Here is a 14,536-nt window from a genome sequence, read left to right on the forward strand (position 1 = left end):
GAAACAGGCATCACTTCTATGGAAAAATGTACTAAAGGGAAAAAACCTGCTTGGTGAAGGGGCGGAATATGTAGTAGGTTAAGAACCAAGGAATGAAAACCGGAGAATGCTGAGAAAACACAGATGTCAAGCTGTATCATTGCAGCTTTCTGTCCCTGTAAGTTTCTAAGTAACTAGTTATTCTTTGACCAAAATGGCAGCAGAGATGACTGCACTGTCATAGTGCTCTGTTCAGGTCTGTATTTGTTCACACTTTCTACAGTGTTTCTGTGGGTGTAGCTTTCACTTCTGGTTGAAACAGTATTAAAGCAAGGCAGCATTTCTCCTGGAACTTCTACTACACTTGGGGGACCACAAATGCATTGTTCATATTTCTGCCCTCTCACTGATGCCTCATTTGGTCCGTCCTGTAATACATGCTAAAAAAAAAAAAGTGATTTTTAGTAAAGGTTAAGCAAAGATGACTAAATTTATTCCAGAAATAAAAATGTGGAAGAAAATCTGTTTATAATTGTAATTAATATTTCGGGTTTGCTTTTGATTTCTTTCAGTGGTGGAACCTCCTTCAAATCTGGTGGCCACTCAGATCTCCTCAAAATCTGTTAGGATCACTTGGGATCCATCCACAAGCCCAATAACTGGCTATCGGCTGCAGTTCATTCCAATGATAGCTGGTGGAAAACAACATGTACTGAGTGTGGGTCCTCAGACTACTGCTCTGAATGTTAAAGATCTCTCTCCAGACACAGAGTATCAAATTAATGTTTATGCAATGAAAGGACTGACCCCCAGTGAGCCAATAACGATAATGGAAAAAACACAACAAGTAAAAGTTCAAGTGGGTGAGTTTGGAGCTACTGTGTTATTTTCACATGGTAGCTTTTTATTGTTTAAGCCTCTGATGCTTGTTTTAATATCATACCTTTATTAGTTATGAAAAACAGCTTTACTTAGCGTGGTTTATTTTCTTTATAAGCAACCGGCTATGATACATGAACTGCAGATGCTATTGTAATGCTATGGCTATTGAATATCTGTTTATAGTGGTGATTCTTTTTCTTTACAGAATGCTCACGTGGCGTGGATGTAAAAGCTGATGTTGTGTTTTTAGTGGATGGTTCCTACAGCATTGGTATCGCCAATTTTGTTAAAGTAAGGGCTTTTTTGGAAGTGTTAGTTAAAAGCTTTGAGATATCGCCTCGAAAAGTACAGATAAGTCTTGTCCAGTACAGCAGAGATCCCCATATGGAGTTTTCTTTGAACAGATACAACAGAGTGGAAGACATAATTCAGGCTATTAACACCTTTCCCTACAGAGGTGGATCTACCAACACAGGCAAAGCGATGACATATGTGAGGGAGAAAGTATTTGTTACCAGCAAAGGATCAAGACCAAATGTGCCAAGAGTCATGATTCTTATTACTGATGGAAAATCATCAGATGCTTTTAAAGAACCTGCAATAAAGCTGAGGGATGCAGATGTAGAAATATTTGCAGTTGGTGTGAAGGATGCAGTGCGTACAGAGCTAGAAGCAATTGCATCACCTCCTGCTGAAACCCATGTTTACACAGTGGAAGATTTTGATGCTTTTCAGAGAATATCATTTGAACTTACGCAGTCTGTCTGCCTACGGATTGAGCAGGAACTGGCTGCTATAAGGAAAAAATGTAAGTAACTACTATTACTTAAAGAAATGTAGAAAATGCGATGAAAACAGATCTGAAGCAATGTTTTGTGCTTGTAGTTACCTAAAGAATTGATATTGATGAAATTGTCCACATACAGATGATAATTTTAATAACTGAGGATTTGGGTCTAATTTCCCAACATGTTAAAAGCAATGGGAGAAATTAATGGAGAAATGGAGATGAAAAAGTTGTTGGAGAAACAGGTTTTTTCCTTCCCCTCCTAGGTACCTAGAAAGCCTTTAAAGTGTGTGTCTATGTGGAATGACCTTAGTGGATGTGCTCTGCTTTTACATGCAATGTCTTGATTAAAAGTTACTTACTAGGGCCATTCTTCTTTAGCTGTCCAAAATGAGGTAGCTAGTCTAATCACATCCTTTAGAATTTCAAAGGCAATGGAGCAGTGCTGACACCTCCAGAGAGTCATTTGATTATTTTTTAGAGTAAAATGAATAGCCCTCTGGAATGGGCCTAGACAAGACAATTTGAGACAGCAGATGCTAGGTGATATTAATCTCAATCTAACTGTAAAGATTGAAATGAAGTAGCACATGAAAGTCTTCACATGCATCCAAATTCGGTGAGCTTGGATAATGTTTAATATTTAAAAGATTTCTAAGTGACCAACTTCTGGTCAGCTAAAGTTACTTATGATTAGTTGCACCCTCAGTGTCCCTACCTATGTTTACTAGAACACTAACATTGAATAGGCCCCAGTATTGAAAACCCCACTCTCTTTAAAAATAAGCCTTTTGTTTCAGGATAGCTTTGAGGAACAAACCAGCAAAGCAGCCTTTGTTTTAGAGGGCTCAAGCAGTCTTAACATCCCCACTGTTAGGCTGACTAGGCCAACCAAAACAAGCCCAGGATGTCAGGTTTGTGTTTGTGCCTCATGTCGAGTTCCTTATTTCCCCTTTGACTCCATTCCTGAAAAAATACTGGGATTTATTTTGTCCTATTTGTAATCTAGATCTGAAAAAACCTCAAGGATTCTTAGTTCCCATTGAGGGCATAATGTTATTGCTGTTCATGGGATATATGAAAGAGGGAAGCCAACTTGATCATCAGATTCTAACAAGTTTTCATAAGTACACTTTTGTAGATGGATTGTTCTCATTTGATCTCGAAATCACTGAGTTGGTGCTTCTACTCATTGTTGTATGATTTGAGACAACCTAGACATGATCTTAATGAAATTTGATGTATATAAGCAAATATAGAAAACAAATACCATTGCATGTGCAACAAAATATCTGTTCAATTAGAATAAATCAAATTATTGAGGGTCATTTTTTATTTACTTTAGAGATTTTGTGTTAAAAATATTCAAACATGTATGCATCATCCGTGCATTTTTATTTCCATACAGCTTATGTACCTGCAAAGAATATGGTCTTTTCTGATGTAACATCTGACAGTTTCAAAGTGAGCTGGTCTCCAGCTGGATCTGAGGTTTTGTCCTATCTCATTAAATATAAAGTAGCAATCGGTGGAGATGAATTCATTGTTTCAGTACCAGCTTCAAGTACTAGCTCAGTTCTCACCAGCTTGCTACCTGAAACTACTTACGCAGTCAGTGTGATTTCTGAATATGAAGATGGTGATGGCCCTCCCTTGGATGGAGAGGAAACCACCCTGGAAGGTAGGCTTCCCATTATTCTCAGACACAAAAGAGTCATATGTTCAAATAAGAATTTGCTTTGACAGAATGATTGTATCTGGAACAGTCAGCTAAGGCTGAGAAGCTGAACTGGTACGTAGGATGAGAATAAATATTATTGTCTCTCAATGCATTGAGTAAAGATATAAAATTTCAATAATAGGCCAACATTAAATTATTAAGATTGGATTTTACTTTTCCTGAAGGTTGGATGAGTGCTGTGTTTCTCTGCAGTGGCCTATTTTCAAATGAAGTGGTGTGTTGTCAACAATAAATTTATTGGCACGTATCAATATACAATTAAGTTGGACTAGATGATCCAACTGAACTGTTCTATTCTATTTAATCATTATGACTCTGATGCAGGAATGCATGTTGACTTTAAAGTCAAGCATGTACCTATGTAATTTGCTGTGTCTACATCTAACTTACATTAATAGAAATTCTGTTTCATATACCATAGACTTAAAGGGGGGTGAGTTTCTGGTGTTTTTCACCCGAACTTCATGGTTCTGATCCAATAACTCTTAATGATTCAAAACTTCCACTGATGTCAGTATGAGTTTGTGATCAATGGCTGTAAATTTAAGCATGGTACTGTACTTTTTCTTGATAGAGTTGCCATGATGCATTTCCACTGATTTAAAATAGAAGGAAGACAGTAAATTTGATTTTCTATTCCAGTAGTTGCATACTCAGTATAGTCTAAATCATGCTTTTTAAAATATTGATCCACTCTTTTTCATTATTCCATGCTGTCATTTGTGACCTTTGGTGATGTAAATGGTTCCAAGGGAGCAAAAGAAACAGCACGGAAATTTGTTAATTGCTCTTTCCTATTAGGACTGGTAGAAATACACACTTATAAAATAGCTTAGTTTGGATGTTAAGTTTGGAAGATACAGGTTTCACTGTTGGTGTGCATATTTCCATGACTGTACCAGTCAGAATGTTTTGGCCACACATAACTTTTCCTTAGTGGACAAATTCTTGGCTGATAGAATATGTAGCTTGTGAGTGTCAGGAACAGGAGAAGGAATAGCTTTAACAAAAATAATCAGTGTTCCCATGTTGTAACTGATATCAGTTTAAATAATTGTCAGCATCTTGATCTGATGAAATCCCAACAAGTCTGAGAAGACAGAGCTCTTCTGCAATCATGTAAACATCAGCATCTCTCCATGCAGATCTAGCTAACAACTTGGGCCAGACAGCTTTCTTGGCAACGAACTTTGGTTTCAGGATTTTAAAGAATTTGAAATTGAGTATTGTGTTTCTGATTAGTAGAAACCAAGTTTGTTTCTTTAAAGCTAAGTTATTGATTGCTCCACTCTTAACAGGTTTGTAATTTAACACTGAAGAACAGTGCTTTTGGCATATAATGTTCCAATTGAATTATACTTTAGATAGTAAACAACAAAAACCAAAACTTTTTTTGCTAAATGACAATGCCACATACTGCTAGGCAACTTTCAGTACAGCAGATCTTAATGTATGTTGGAAGAGCCAAGTCCTTCTTTGGTGTGCCTACTGAATTCATATGAAATGTCTGAGCTGTCATATCTTTTGTCAAGGAGCAGGCTAGGTTAAATTGTTTACCACGTTTTTTTCTTAATTTCTGAGATAACAAGCTATTTCTTATCTTTGAGTTTGAGACTTAATTTAGAAGCCATTTTTTAAACATTAGATGCAACTCGTATTGCAATGAATATATTTTTTTGTTGTGAAAATTTAACTTAAATAAATAGAATCGTTTTGGTGTTTTTTTCCTGTTGCATTTACCTTGGTTGTTTCTTTAAAATAGGAGAGTGTGTAGTCAAGTGTATCTGACAACTATCTGTAAATGGAGGTGGTGCAGAACCAAATGGCCACAGCAAAGAAACCAATATGATTAGTTGTGTTAAGAAATTTCCCCACTATGCCCAAATATCCCTAATGCAGTTCAATTCTACTGTTACCACTAAAACCAATCAGACTGTCGTTAAGTTTCAGAAGTGGTTGTATAAACTGGAATTAATGTACTTTTGGGGACAACTTTGTTACACTGCTAATTGTAACTCTGGCCCTAAATTTTCAGAAATTACTAATGGTTTGTGTACTTTAAAATGATGCGAGGGCAATATAAGATGTTTTGGTAAACTGGATGAGATAACAGAATAGTTGGAAGGGTTTCACTTCAGATACTACATGATTAAAAGCAAGTATTTACAAATTGTATGTTTATATTTTTTGTAGTTAAAGGTGCTCCTCGAAACTTAAGGATAACAGATGAAACTACTGATAGCTTTGTAGTTGGTTGGACTCCAGCTCCAGGCAATGTCCTACGGTACAGGCTTGTATATAGACCACTTACTGGAGGAGAAAGGAGACAAGTGACTGTCTCAGCAAATGAAAGATCAACTACCCTGCAGAACTTGATTCAAGATACAAGATATGAAGTGTCTGTTATTCCTGAGTATCAGTCTGGGCCTGGGAATTCGCTGAATGGATATGCAAAAACTGATGAAGGTACATGATCAATGCTGTGAATGTAGTAAGCTTGAGAAGAACTCTGCATGCTGACATATTCATACTGAAAAGGGAGTAACCCCTATAGGCCATAAGTATTATCCCAGAGGAAGACGAAATTATAAAATTACTCAAGCCTAGTTGAGAGGTAATTTAAGACAACACAATTTATCAAAATTGTAATATTTTATTTTAAAATATTGTCTATTGAACCTGCAACACCTAATATGGCAAGGTAACTTGGGTGAAGAATCTACCTGTATGTTTAATTAATTGTCCTCATGATTCTTCATATTATCAATGATATAAATTATATTTCTTTTCAGCAAATTCATTCCCTGTTTGCACTTGGTTCTGAATGTCTAGCAAGGAATGAATGAAACATTTAATTTCCTAAAGTTATCACTGTAGCCTTAACTTGTATGGAAATCTATGATTCCTTAACAGGTATCATGCCTTATTAAACAAAATCCAAAAAGTACAGAGACAGTATGAATGTCCTGATCACTGGTGAAACTTCACTGAGATTTTAAATAGTAGAAACCAGAAAAACTGCCATCAAAAAGAACTCTGTAGGAAACCATAATGTGTTAATTTCACATTTCATTGGTGATCTTTGACTTGATTCTGCAGACAGTGACTTCAACATGGATCTTGCTGTGCTGAAGTTGAGTATATATTCAGGTGCTAGTATGTATAAGTGTTCCAGGATTGAGCCTGTTTTAACAGAAAAAAATAGGATCAAAAAGACTTTGTTGGGAAATTTTGCCTAAGGAGGGTGGGGATGGAATTGTGCAATCCTGGTTACAGTAAAGTTATACTGTGGCAGTGTTAGTGCAGGCTATTCAGGAATTATTTTTTCACCATTAAGTCCTATGTTGTGGTAACCTAAAAAATAAACCAAGAAATGAAGCTTGCTTCAACTTGTTTTCAACATCTTTTGACATGTGCAGTCCGAGGAACTCCAAGAAATTTGAGAGTTTCTGATGCTACAACATCAACAATGAAGCTGTCTTGGGGTGCTGCTCCTGGCAAAGTGCAGCAGTACTTTATCACATACACTCCAGTCACAGGAGGTGAAACTAAGGAAGTGACTGTGAAAGGTGACACTACCTCTAAAGTGCTGAAAGGCTTAGACCAAGCCACTAGGTATGCATTGACTGTGTCTGCCTTGTATGCCTCTGGAGCAGGAGAGGCCCTTTCTGGAGAGGGAGAAACACTTGAAGGTAATTATTTATTGTTTCTGTACAGTCATTCATTCATTTGATTGATGTTTAAGGTGTTTTAAAGTGTACTGTCTTCCTGAGAAGTAAATATGTGAACGAAAAATAGGCAAAACGACATTCTCCTACTTTACAGTGATTTTCAAAACATACTGTCCATCAGAGAAAACAGTGGGGTCAAATCCCTGGTTGTGGATGGGACTCTGGGTCTCTTGAAAAAAGTATCGTCAGAAGCACCAACCAATACTGACTGTACTTCCACACCAGCCTTGGTGAAATATTTTGTCTTAACTCTCAACTTCCAAGCAGTTTTAGTGGCCGATTGTTCTTGTAACAGGATTAATTAATGGGGTTAAAGTATCTCATTCATTTGAAAATTTTCAGGTTTTCTACTGTACTGGGACTGAAAGATTGTTCAGGGACCATTTTTGCATTAGAGAAGCAACATCTAGTGTAGGCATAGGAATAATGAATCATATCCTGCTTTTAACTAATAGAAGTAAGAACCTGGAGCTGAGCATTAACAGAGCACTGGCAAAAGCATAAGTCAGAGCCAGAGACTTTCTTATAAGGAGGGGGGGCTGCTCTCACTCTGCCTTCGAGCAGAGAATTTCCCAGACTTCTCTGTGAGCATTCTCAGTGTCATCTGTTAATTGTCAAAGGATAGGGAAAGCTGCCTCCTAGGCCATGAAAGGAAGTGTGACTGTGCTCTGTGCTGGCCAGGTATGTATTGTTAAAGTCTGGCACTGCAGCTGTGTAGGCACAGCACTTGAGAACATCACACAGATGAATTATGTGGAATTGAAACTTGGCCATTGATGCTAGTGGAGTTATAGTAAGGGTATACTTGGCTCTCAGTTTCTCTATCAATTTAACTTTTTGTTTAAGATATAGGTTAGGAAACAAATCAGAAAACCTATTTTCAATAAGAAACTGTAAAAAAAAAATAATCAGTTCCAATGATTCACCAATATGCTGAATACATCCCACTAAAATTTAGGCACTTATTTGAACACTACAGTTTGCAGCATGGGCTCTCTAGGATTCTTCTGTGATTGATGAAGAAAGACAGATACTTTCAGAAGGCAGGTAGTCCATCTGAGATCTCATTTTTACTTCAAAGGAACATTTCTCTGTCCACTGACTACAGAAGGAGCATCTGAGGACTCAGCACCAACCCCCTGCCTGCCCCACTACCTAAGTCTCAGATAATGATCCAATCCACCTACTTACACTGAGACAGTGTGCAGCTCTCAGAGAATCGGGCACCTTGCAATTCATGCTGAAAGTTCCCTAACTCCCTCGCTTTCACTACCCGTGCAAGATCCAAAATGCTCCTTTTGTCAGAGAGAAGAATCTGTCTCCTGCACAGAACACTGCTGAGATCCAGGTAAAGGAGAATAGGTAGCTGGATTCTGCCCATATCCTCCAGAAAAGCCAGAGATGGTCAGGTCTTAATGAACTTCCCCATTGGTGGTGGTGCTGCCACTTCCTTTTGTATGGTATTCTACTAGCTCTAACACTTTTTTTTTTGGAGGGGAGAGAAGGAGTGGAGATGTAGGCCTTAGTCTGGGAGAGTTTGAATTCACATCTCCACATCCCAGCAGATTCACAAGTCTGTGGTATATGCTGGGCAAAGTCCTTTACTCTTTCCATTGAACCTGAGCCACTGTACATCCAGGAATGAAAATTTCACTCTCAGAACAAGAGCAGGCTGGATGCCAAATGGACAGAGGAGCCTGACAGCCCTGCTTTTTTCTCTTTGCTGTCAGTAGAGAGAGGAACACCTTGGTCTTCCTTTGCAAATCTTGAGAGGTCTCTGTGTCTCTCTTAAACAGACTGAATTGTACACTTCCTTGTGGAGATGCCTCAAGTTTTAGTGAAGGGTTGACCAAGTTAACTGTTTTCATTTGGTGGAAAGGTTTTCATTGAGTGTCTTTGTAGTAAACGCCTGAGAGACCTTCTATTTAACATGGAGCTCTGGAGAGATCAGGTGTGTTTCAAATCCAAAAAATAATCTTAGCTTTTTACCCTATCATAAAACTTGAGCAATAGAAAGTATTTTAAGGCATTTCCTAGAGCTTCAGCTAAAACACATTCTGAATAGAGAGAGCAGTGAATGAAATACAGCAGAATCGAAAAGACAGAGTCATCAGAAAACCAGAATTCAGTCTCAGATAGAGACTGCCTTGTCCTTTCAGTGCTCCCCCACCACAGGAGGGCTCCGATTCTGATTTGGAATTTCTGTGGTGATAAATTATAAATAAGAAGAAAAACATTCTGAAAATTGGTTAAAGAGTCAAAGAATTTAAAAGGATAGTTGACTATAGCTCAGAAGTGGGTTTATATGCAACCAGATGGCGTTTTAAATGGATGTTGCACTCAAAAGGACACAGAAGCATTCCTCTAAGAGGTTTTACTCTAAGCAACTGAATTAAAACCTTACGTAAAAAATTCTGTGGCAGATTTTGTCTTGGGATAAATAGCAATAAATGAGCATCCTGTCATTTAACTTATTACTTTTTACTCAGTTCCTCGGATGGGAGAAAACCAAATTATGTTTACCATTTTGACAAGGTATAGCTTTGTGACTCGAATGCATATCCTTTGAAGATTCAGCTGGATTTGAAAATCTTATCAGGGTGCATTCCAGAAAACATTACTCTTTGTACCAAAGCTGTCTATTAAGTTTTTCTTGTTTAGATAAAATGTTGGTAAGAGCATATACAGATGTCAGTCATTACTGGGTGATTAGAGGTAAAGAATAGAACACAAACGTCTGTTTGCATGACAGTAGAGGCCTAAATCATGATGTTTCCTCATGGAACATCCACTGTGTATTTCAGTAATCAGCGTATCTGCTGTTTCATGGGGTAATAAAAATACTTGAATTAGGCCAAAATTCTTTGGACATGGTCCATAGATATTTTAAAAGGCTCTCTGACTAATGGTATGAAAGGTTCTCAGAATATCTGTTGAAGTATGTGTAAGACAGTATTTCACTGTATGGTACTGTCTTACCTCATTGAAGGATAAAAAGACAAAACCTTTGAGGAAAAGCAGACAATTAAGAATAAAAGGGTTGCAATTTTGGAACAGAAAGGTAACATTCAAACTTCAAAGCTTAGTATAGAAGTTTACTTGAAAAAAGAAGTCATGCTGCCTGAGAAGCTAAAATAAATATGGTTGGACTTGGCTGAAAAGTTACACAGTGAAGTGAATACTTGACTAACTGTTAGCTGAAATAACTCGTCTGACTGAAGCTAGGAATGGGACAGATCTTAACTCCTGGAGAAATAAACTTATCAACAGTAATGACAAAAAAGCTGTGAAAGGAAGCATAAAAAAGTGTTTAGTATTTCAGTTAGTTTTTCCGTGAGCCACAGTGTCTGAGAAGCAAAATAGCGTGGTGTGTGTTTTTCATTGCCAACCGCACTGAAGTACTGAGCACTTAAGTATTTTCCTGTATCAGGAATCCCAGTGGGGCTTACTTGATGTCTTCACCATATGAATTCTCACCAAACCTATTCAGTCTGTGATGCCATAGTTGCTGGCCACTTAGTTCATCATCATATCAAGAACTAGGCTTGAGATTGCCTTTTGAACTGGGACAGTTGTTAGTTTATGGTATTGATGTGTAGTCTAAGAGAAATCATTTTGGGTGTAGTGAACACTATTAGTGCTGAAAAGAGGAGCTAGATACGGTAGCTTCTCTAGCTATTGTATAGTCAAGTGGCAGGAAATGAAAAAAACAAGCTCTCAGATGTTTATGGAATTTTACTGAGTCACTAAATGGTCCCCTGTGACTAAGGGTGTAGACAAACATTCTTACTGCCTTCAGTAATGATTTATTTTGCTCTGCATGTAGTAGAACTCACATGGGCAGTTACTGTATCTTGGTTGCAAGGGTAGCCTTCAGTAGAGAGAGAAAAATTGATAATTTTTTAGATTTTTTAGATTGCTCTGACATGATTTGCAAGAACCTGTCTGCCCAGGCATTCACTGAAGGTCCTTCAGTTATGTATGTTATCTCCAAAGCATTTTGGAGCAGTTACAAATTGCTCTTGGAAGTTCTTCCTCTTCCTCTACTTTGTTCTGCATGGCAATTTTTCAGTGTTTTGAAGTGGCTTGTTTGTTTCAAGATACTTGGGGAAAATCAATCCACACAAAACCAGTAATCATTCTGTGTACTTGATAACATTTACCAGCTGGGTAATCTCTGCTTCTTTTGCTTTACTCTTTGCTAAATATATGCTTGCCCTCATTGTTTCTCAGCATAAAACGGAGAGGGCAAATATTCCCCCAAATAACTGTAGATAATCTCTTCTATAAACTGTTTGCATAGCTATCTGGTCCAGCCCAAAGATAAACACATGCCAGAGGATCAGAATTTTATGAAATGTTCACAGAGAACACAGTATAGAGAGTTTAGAAAATGAGTAATCAGAAAATCATTCAGTTCTGAGGGTGCTGTTCCATACAATACAGGTAATTGTTATTCAGGGAGAAAAGGTTTTTTTTTTTTTTGTGTTTGTGGAGTGGGAAAAAGGAAACAATGTTTTTTCCCGTGTGTTGAAGGAGTGTGCTTTCCTGCTTCAGTACTCCAGATTTTAGGACATTTATAGTGCCCTGATCTTTTATACAGCCTCTTTCAGTCACTGGGTGATTTTGTCTGCAGTTATGAAGTACCATCCAGAGTTGAAAGTTCTGGAGCTTTATGTTTCATACTGCATTAAACATACCCGCACGTGCAAAATATTTGCTGTAGAAAACTCTCCACTTTTATCCTCTCACTTTCAAAAGTATATGGCTATCCATCACTAGGCAGCTTTGGTTGGAGCCCTTCTATAAAGGTGCCATGGAAAAATTTTCCTCAGACATATTTTGTTGGCTGTGATTCCCATCAACTCACACAAAGTCATTGAAACTGCTAAAGTAAATGAAATCAGTGCAAGCTGCCATTTGCTGTGTGGTGGAACAAGGCTTGTGACAACTGGGGGAACTAAACAAATTAGCACTGATAGTTATATTTGATGATACATAATACAGATTGAAGAACAAGAAAGAAACACCCACAGGAATGCCTTAGGGAAAAGTCTCCCTCTTATCCCCAAACAAACCATTTGGCTTTCATTTTTGAGGGGGGATCATATGATTTTACCCAAGCTATCATACACCAGAAATAAAATACAGTGATAAACATAGTGAGGGTGGTGAGTGTAAATGCAACAGACAGTGAGCAGTTTGCGAGAGCTACTGTTTTTCTAATCTGTTTTTTAATAAGAGAGGTGGTTGTAAGTCTGGCAAGAATTTGGTTTTCTGCCCAAAGGCGTGCTGTCAGATGAAAAGAACATACTGTACATTAGCTGCTAAATAGATTAACTTTCATAATTTGCAGTTGTTTTAAAGAGAAACAAATTCATTGCTAGATTAAGCAATCTACACAGAAATGTATAATCCTAATGAATGTCTGAAAAGTTTGAAAGCTGCAGATCTCTTTTATGAGTGTCCTTTTGCTGGCAGTTATATATTCTTTTGAACAGCTTTAAAAATATTTCAGTTACTGACTAAGCAGGGGAGTCATTATACTTTTAAATACGAATTCCAGAGAAATTTAGAAAAAACCCCTCTTTTTTTCTGAAAAACATTCAGTGGTCAGATTCCCATCTTGCTTGCACTGAGAAATTTCAAAGTATTTCCACTTATATCAGTGAGGTTCCTAGTCTAGAAACACTGTGGGTGTAGCTCTTTTGAAATCAGTAAGACTGCTAGTCTACATTAGCAGAGATGTCAAACCATTTTATTTCTTACCTTTGTACAATTTAGAATAAACAACAAGAAGTGTAGTGTATTATATTCAGGAAATAAATTTGAGAGATAATTATGTCATAGTCTCTTCCCCTTTAGAAAGAGAATCTTTATGTTTCAGTGATATAGGGCTCAATCCTATCATCCCATTTGAGAGATAGCTATTTGTGCTGTAAGAATTGGGCTGTACTAAAACAATATATTAAAAAAAGTTGTCATGTCTGAGTCACTTTTCAGTTTTAAGTTATTTTCTGTTGTATACATTTCCTAGAGCTTAGGTTTGGGGATTTTGGGGGTGAGCTCTTTTTTTTGGTCAGAAAATGGGTAGAACTTTGGTAAATATATTATTTCTTTTTGCTGTTTCTATAGTAACATAAGAATGCTTTAGAAATGAATGACCTCCTACAGGCAGAATAGTAGAAATTCAAGTGACATTTTCTTACAATGAGGTTTTTAGCATATCACAGGGACTTTACGTAATGTTCAGACTGTGTAGTGCTGCTTCCGTCCTGACCGAAACAAGGACTCAGTGTCCTCAGGAGATTTAATGCTGTTTCATGCATTTTTAAAATTATGCATTCCAAGATTTTTGAGTCTGACATTTGAAACTGACTTTTGATAATCTGTGGAAAATTATCTTTGTTTTATATAGGAAATTAAATATATATCAGAAAAAAAATTATCACAGGGGAAGGTTGAATGAACAATAAAGATATTTCTAGACAGTTGAGAGTAGTGTTTACTGATTAACTGTTGGAAAAGACAGCTAAAATATTAAAGGGACTGAGTATGAATTCCTGTTGGCTTTATCCTAGATCAGGGACTCAGAAGCGCTCTGGCCCAATTCCCTCTGTTTTGGAGTAGAACTCTCTTGGTTTGCATCTTCTCACCTTTCTGCATTTCCAGTAGCAGAAAAACAAGAAACCTGCTCTAACAGGGTCAAGTGAGCATTCCCTTTGCATAGCAATCCTTGACTCTCCCCTGCACCATGTCCATATCCACTCTCTACATGCCTGAGGTCAGGTACTCCAGGAATAATCAACTAATTTGTGACTTGGAGGGAAGGATATCAGCCAACCAAAGTGACTGCCTCCTCCGTTGCTGAGGAGAGTTTGACCATTAGAGTAAAACCTTAAAGTGATTCTGCTACCATCTCATCTGATACGTGGACTTGGATCCTTGGCTGCGTCAACCTAGCCTGATGATTTAATGGGATACTCGCGATGTATCCCATTGTAAACAAAGCAGGACTCAGGCCATAAAATTTTGTTATATGCCTCTGCAGGAGAAGGCTCATTTATTTAGTTGATTCTGACCTTTTAGGATGTTGGCTTTGATCAATTTTATATTTAAATTAAATGAAACATGGCTCTGCATGAAATTTACCGCTACAGGTTGATTTTGAAAGCCAGTGTTGAGCACATATAGAAAACTGTTTAAACTTTGGGCCCAAACTACATGTACAACTCCCACTGAAATGAGCTGGAGTTGTGTAAATGCTTCTGAGGGGAAAGGCCATTTGAATAAGGCCATTTGATTTTTATGAATGTCAACATTTTAATTTTAGCTGATTCACAGTCAATAACAACAATAAGCTATGGGAAGTGAGCCAAGTGGACACAGGGAAACTGCTTTAATATTATATTGTGT

General features: G+C 37.5%; 1 protein-coding gene across 1 annotated transcript in view; it reads left to right on the forward strand.

The window, feature by feature from the left end:
- Positions 1-14,536, forward strand: part of COL12A1 (collagen type XII alpha 1 chain) — a 106,970-nt gene that overhangs the window by 15,466 nt on the left and 76,968 nt on the right. Inside the window, exons 9-13 of the mRNA XM_074819742.1 lie at positions 552-842; positions 1,067-1,669; positions 3,057-3,329; positions 5,583-5,855; positions 6,809-7,081. Coding sequence (XP_074675843.1) covers positions 552-842; positions 1,067-1,669; positions 3,057-3,329; positions 5,583-5,855; positions 6,809-7,081 — 1,713 coding nt within the window. The remainder of the gene's footprint in view (positions 1-551; positions 843-1,066; positions 1,670-3,056; positions 3,330-5,582; positions 5,856-6,808; positions 7,082-14,536) is intronic.

The sequence above is a fragment of the Strix aluco genome, chromosome 3 (genome assembly GCF_031877795.1).
Source record: "Strix aluco isolate bStrAlu1 chromosome 3, bStrAlu1.hap1, whole genome shotgun sequence".
NCBI lineage: Eukaryota > Metazoa > Chordata > Aves > Strigiformes > Strigidae > Strix > Strix aluco.